At 41.4% G+C, this 6,424-nt stretch overlaps 1 protein-coding gene across 1 annotated transcript in view; it reads left to right on the top strand.

Annotated features, from left to right (window-relative positions):
- The first annotated feature begins 748 nt into the window (after window positions 1-748).
- crybg1a (crystallin beta-gamma domain containing 1a) overlaps window positions 749-6,424 on the top strand; it is a 49,906-nt gene continuing 44,230 nt past the window's right edge. Inside the window, exon 1 of the mRNA XM_036541817.1 lies at window positions 749-1,336. Within this exon, the coding sequence (XP_036397710.1) occupies window positions 993-1,336 (344 nt within the window). The 5' untranslated portion in view covers window positions 749-992. The remainder of the gene's footprint in view (window positions 1,337-6,424) is intronic.

The raw sequence follows: 6,424 nt of genomic DNA, 5'->3' as shown, positions 1-6,424 counted from the left end.
TGAGAGTTGAATGATGGAATAGTGTCCGGTTTGCTGTTATTTGCTACAGCAAATATCTGTCCCTGTGCTGTAGAGCACCCACAATTCTATTGTATGTATATAAAACAAAAGCATTGAATTCTATTTGTCAATCAAAATAAAAGTCCTACATACAACAGCGGGTGTTCCAATTTAAGCAGGACTGTTTAAACTTAACTATTTGCACTGTTACACATACTTAAGCATTTATCCAGGAAAAGTGGCCTCATGGTACAGCGAGAGTCCCACTACTTCATTTGTATTCTTTGTGCATGCATATATGTGATTATGAAACTGTTGGTGTGTGTGTGTGTGCGCGCGCGTGTGTGTGTCTATCTGTTCTGAACAGGAACAAATCTGCCTCCAGCTATCTCCACTCTCCAGCTGTTACTGCGGCTGAAAATAATACAACTTCCAGAATTAACTCTTTTTTAAAAGAATTTTTCCTTTTTGAAATTAACGGCATGCATATCCATTACAATTTTTTTCGTGTATTGTTGAATAGTCACGAACTCAGAATGGCACTTCTTAATCAAATAATGACCAACCCTTCACATTTTTGATAGAGTGGAACGTAAACAATATGACTGTTACCGTGCAGCGCTGCACAAGTCAAACGCCCCAAACGCCGTTCGCCTTAGACGTGTGGTGGCACTCTTATCACTAGGATAGAAACGAAAGCTTCGGGCTACCACCTGAAAACTCAAACGTGGGACCCGGAAGACAGCAGCATAATCGCGCTGCACATGAACGCAGGTGAGGAATGAATTCGCGCGCACTGGCTGCTCTGCCTTACCTGTGTGCGTCTCTGCGAGCGCGTGGGGACAGGACGCACGGCTGGTACATACACAGCAAGCTTTAATCCTGCAAAGGTTAATATTGGCCAGACTTGAAAAGGAAGGGGACATTTTAAAAACAGTTGTTCGTGCAGCACAACTCAAATTGAATATCGACAGCTCTTACACTTGCCAGCCATGAGCAAATCGGGAGCATCCAAGTTAAAGAAGTTGTTTCTCAAAACAAAGTCGCAAGAAAAACAGGACAAGGAAAAGAAAGGGGATGGAAAACATGTGCCCAGCCACAAGGATGGAGCACCCGCGAGTCCCAGCGAAAGAGAAGCAACTCTGTCGCGGGACTCTGGACCAGCGAGCCCAAACGAATCTACACTGCCGAGAGATGGGTTACCCACCAGCCCCACCGAGTCAAAGAAAAAGCGATTCAAGTCGTGGCTTAAAAAGAAAGCTTCACGGGACCGATCGCATGACGACCCCCTGTATTTCACCGACACAGAGGACCTCGAATCCATGAGCGGCGACATGTAACGATCTATTTCTTCCTATAATACGCTTATCGTGTTTGATATTGGTTTGCTTCTATTTGCTTTGCATATAGAATTGTCAGATTATTTATTTAATGAATTTTATGTCAGTGATAGTTATAATCACTATGACACATTTTGCTGTTCGTATGATTTACCATGAACATTTTTTCCTGCAGATACGATGCAAGTTGGGGGTTTTTTAGGCACAGAGTGCTAATACTAATATATAACATTATTTTATAGTTTTGACACGAATCATAGTGACGGTGTGGCAAGACGTGTCTGACCGGTCAGTGAAAGGCTTCACGTAATCCGTCTGAAATTATGCCTCATGGAATTATTGCAGTTGGAAATGCCCTGTTCAATGTCATATCAATATGGACACAGTGATCTATGTAATGTTGTCACAACTGGTGTGATTTTTCAGCAGATGAACATGAGCTGCGCAAAATGTTCAAAATTACATTCACATAATGTATGCTCGTCCTGTAACATTTCTCAATGACACAATGTACCAACAGTGATAATGGGGCATCTTTGTGATGACCTAATGCCTCACACTTGATATACTGAAGATTCAATCAGACAGTAAAATCACAGTTATATACAGGTGAATGTGTTTTGTGTAAAGTGCCTCAGCTCATTGTACTCTCTACACATTGGGTCTCTGTTTTATTGACACACATCATCTGTTAAGACACAACCAACTGTGTGTAATCCACACTATCATAGAAGTTCCTGGGGTACTTGTACTGGTACCTAAGTGTTACTGGAATTTTCTCTGTTACCGTCTTGAATGACATCATGCATCGAGTGCTTAGCAGTGAACATGGAGGAAAGAGACCTTTGATTGGGCTGTCGGAAATGTGTGTGTTTTGGGGGGAGGGTGTGGTTGATTTTTAGAGTGGCTTCTTTCTTGGAATATGCAAGCTAAGATAGAGCAGCATACTATAAGTGCTCTAACAGAGAATGAGAGGCCATGCTTCTCGGCTTCAAGGAAATGTATTGTCATCCCATAGTTAGTTAAACATCTTAAGCCTTTGGAATTCCACCGTTTTATCCAGTGTTTTCAGAGATTATCACAGCCATTTTGCAATTCCTGAAATTCACGAGTTTCAAAATCGAGTCTGTGCAGTTCATCCCTCCTCACGACGGTTTGAGCGGATTTGCCCTCTGGCGGCTCATGCGGTAAACTGGTGAGGTATCCTGTTTCTGCTGCGCTAGTTTAAACTCGCTCAAGTTTCACCCTCTCAGCCTCAAACGGGAGCAAAAAAGTACTGGAAAAGGATATGACCCGGAACACTCTGGGGGAATCATGAGGCAGAATTCTCCATAAAACTGGCAAAAAATGGCGCCCACCTTTGCCTCTGACAGAATGCCATAACAAGTGGCATCCTGTAATGTTTTTCAAAAAGGTGCTTTCTGTTTCCTGTCCTCAAGTCATTGGTGATCCCTACCTGAGATAAAATTAACATTAAAAAGCAACAAAATCAAAGATTCAAGCACATACGCACAGTATGATTCTGATCTCTGTGTTTACCTCTGTGGTGCTGTTGGTGTATTCAACAGGTTTAATTGTGATGGTTTGCATTATAGTGTGACTGGTTTGTTCAGTTTTTATTCTTTTACTCGTTGTCAGTGATGCCAGTTTTACAAGTCAGATATCCTTCCTTTGAGGCTGGGGGGTTCAGGTGGAGGTGTGTGGAGTGTCCAGTTAGAAGTATATGAAATATTATACCAGAGAGCTATGTTGGAGTCTTGATTTGTTTGTTCACTTTCAGGGATTGTAAGGTGCAGCCTATATTGAGGGTTATGCTGAAATTTTGAAAGGTTTGGATTGTGTATGGCAGTGGGTGGATTAGCTGGTTGGCAACTAGACCAGTAGGTTTCAGGTGCAAACCCCAAGTGTTGACCCAGCAGTCTGTGTAGTATACCAGAACCCCTAGTAGAAGCAGAGACTTCTGAATTGCTAGATGCACTCCAGGCAGCAGGCAAAATGATGAGCCTAAATGCCCAGCTTGGCTTGTTCTCATCTTGAAACATCTTATATGTTTTTATGTTCAGTAAAATCCAACTTTGCCCACAGATCATGTGTAAAATGCGCATTAGGCAGATTAAGGTGGATTTTAGTCATCATATCAGAATGTGTGTGCCTTTGGATATCCTGAAAATTGCTATATAAATACAATGTATTATTATTAGTAATAATTAATAGTTCCCTTTTGTGGACTCAGTGAATTTAATTGGGAGAGCAGATGTCCATGCTTCAAACCCAATCAACTGACTTCCAGCATTGCTGAAAACAGAAAAGGTGCATTACGCATAGTACCTGCACCTGCCACTATGGAATGAAACTGATGAATTTTGAATCATTCAGTCTAATTTGAATTCAGAATCATCTGGTCAGAGATTAAGCTCAGTCTCTGCAAGCAGTTACATGGTTACATGGTACAGACACGGTTGAGTCCACAGCTCAGCTGCAGTGTCCCATTACGTCATTTGTACGGGTTTGTACACTGATGCCACCACAGCACAGCAACATTGTCATAGCATTCAGTTACACCCATTTGTGTATGTATATATTGACTCTTTGTATCTTGCTCCCTGCAAAGCATTCAGACGCAGCCATGTATTCAGGCTTGCTACATTGTAAGGGCCTTCTTTCATGAGGAGTACAACGTTTTATGCCTCTCAGCTGTCCAGGAATTGAACAACAGGCAACACGTTAACACATGGCTTTACTCTTAACAGGCACCTCTGTTAGCATGGAAAAACATGGCGGGGTGGGGCTACTGTTATTGGGCTCCATCTTACCACCTTTTAAGGTGATTGCACAATTTCATTGAAGGCTCAGTGCAAAAGCAACCAGCTCAGGGGATTTGATATTTCAATGCCTCTGCCTCTGTTGGTTTGCATGGACACTAACCTGGGGCCCCTCTCCCTCTCAGGTGGGCTGTCTCAGGTGTTTACCATTTTGCGGTGTGTGCATGAGTCTGACCATCACAGGCTGTGAAGTAACTGAGCTCAGTCCTCGGGTGACTGGAGTCATAGCCTGTTGTTATTCTTGGCAATCATCACCATTGACAAAAAGACAAAGAAAGCTATTTACTTATGAGTTGCCTCTTAATAAAATCAACTAATGATGAGTCATCACTCCTCCCCACCCCCTCAACATGTTCCCCCAACAGACTTCCTTTACATTTTATTTGAATAACAAACTGAGTCACAAGAACAGGAGTGTATATGTTGCAGCATATGCTTTTGATGTTGACGTCTGCCCTATGCTTTATGCAAATGCAGGAACCATAAACTGGCTGTACCGGTACATGTCAGTGATCCCATTCATCAGTTAATCAGAATTTTTTTTATTTTGGCCCTCATTGTCAAGCCTGAATCAAGGTGTCACATTTTTATGAAAACGAACTCGGCCACTAGTCAAAAACAGGATACGGAAGGATATGGTACTCTGAAGTACTAACACTTCAACAGGTATCTTCGAGCAGTAGTCCTGTTTGAGGTCAACTTGTTGCAGAAGACATCTGTGCAGATTTACTGATTTTAAAGTCAAGGTAGCCCAAGCTATTTTCTGTGTCCACCATATCAGCCGATCTAGACACTTTTGTGCATCATGTTACCCTTATATGGGACGAGCATTTCTCAGAGCTGGTCCTGGAGACCAACATGTATGCTGGGTTTTATCCTAACCCAGCTCTCAATTGGTTTTAGTACTCTGTTCATTCAGTGCTGATCTGGATTTGACATCACTCAACAAATATCGGTCAGATACAGATATAGATTGTCAGAAATGCTATATTCTAACAGAGTGATACAAATATAGGTGTTTCTGTACAATGAATTTCAAATGTTAATATGAACCCCTCAAACAGGTCAGTAGTACAGTGAATTGCAGTTTTATTAACTAAGAATAATTAATTGTCAAATGGAGCCCAGAATAACTAACTGAACAACTAATCAGCTCAATTATGACAGCCTCGTCAGTGAGTTAAATGGCCAGATATTAACAAAGACGTTTTGAATATTTTTATTATCACAGACACACCTCCATCACACAAAGAGTTTCTCTAATAAAGATCTTATACCTGGTTACATCTGAATACAGCAAATAAATGTTTTGAGTCCTTAATACTTAAACCTAAACCTAATAATTAAACCTAATACTGAAACTATGATTTAAGAAAATTGTCCTTCTATATTTGACGTCTAAATTGTGTGGTATAATTAGGGATGATTATAAGGTGTTATGTATTTATTAGTATGTTTTACTTTTAGCACTGTGGTCTTCCTTAATGCCTATTAACTGTAATTGTTGCTGCCCTGTACACTGTTGCTTTTCCTGTTGCTTCTGTTATATATATATTGGATGCATCATGATGAAATTACAGGTAACACTGTAGCAAGTGAAACTTGAGAGAATATTTTGAATTAGCTGTATTATAAAAGTGGTTACATTGAGCTCTATAATACCCTTGGTGAAAACTTGTTCAGCCTGTTGGAATGCCCATTGTGCAACGGTGAAATGATCGGTCTGTATCCGCTCAGATTAACAGACAGGAGTCTAACACTTACCAGACACCTTCATAAAATAGTGTAGGCAGATAATCAAGAGAAAAGGATCACAGAGCAAAAAGTGTCACCTGGATAGAGGTGCCCACTACCCCAGTATTCATAGTGTGTTGGTTGTGGCTAAAGGAGTTGGAGCAGCGACCTTGCACTGTAATTAAACAAACACTCAGGGAGCAGTTATGACTGCGCTGTAAAACTCTGCTCTTCATTTTTCACTTCTGACCTCCGCTCGCCCTCTGCTTTTGTCAACAAGGCCGTCAGCCAAAGCAGGCAGGCCTTAATAACTGACCACAATGCATTGCTACAATGGTACAGACTCCAATGAAATGCATTAAGTGCATTAAGTTTTATTTAGCAAAGATTATGTATGAGTGTGCAAATTCCTGTTGGAGTAATAATTAAACAGTGTTATAGATGAAGCCAGCTTTGCAGAGCTCTGAAGTACATCTCAGGCCTCCATCCCCCTGCCACCCCGCCCCGTACAGAAGCCGATCTCCGAGC

This window comes from Megalops cyprinoides, chromosome 12 (genome assembly GCF_013368585.1).
Source record: "Megalops cyprinoides isolate fMegCyp1 chromosome 12, fMegCyp1.pri, whole genome shotgun sequence".
NCBI lineage: Eukaryota > Metazoa > Chordata > Actinopteri > Elopiformes > Megalopidae > Megalops > Megalops cyprinoides.
Note: the sequence above shows the minus strand (reverse complement) of the source record. Positions and strands in the feature narration are given on the sequence as shown.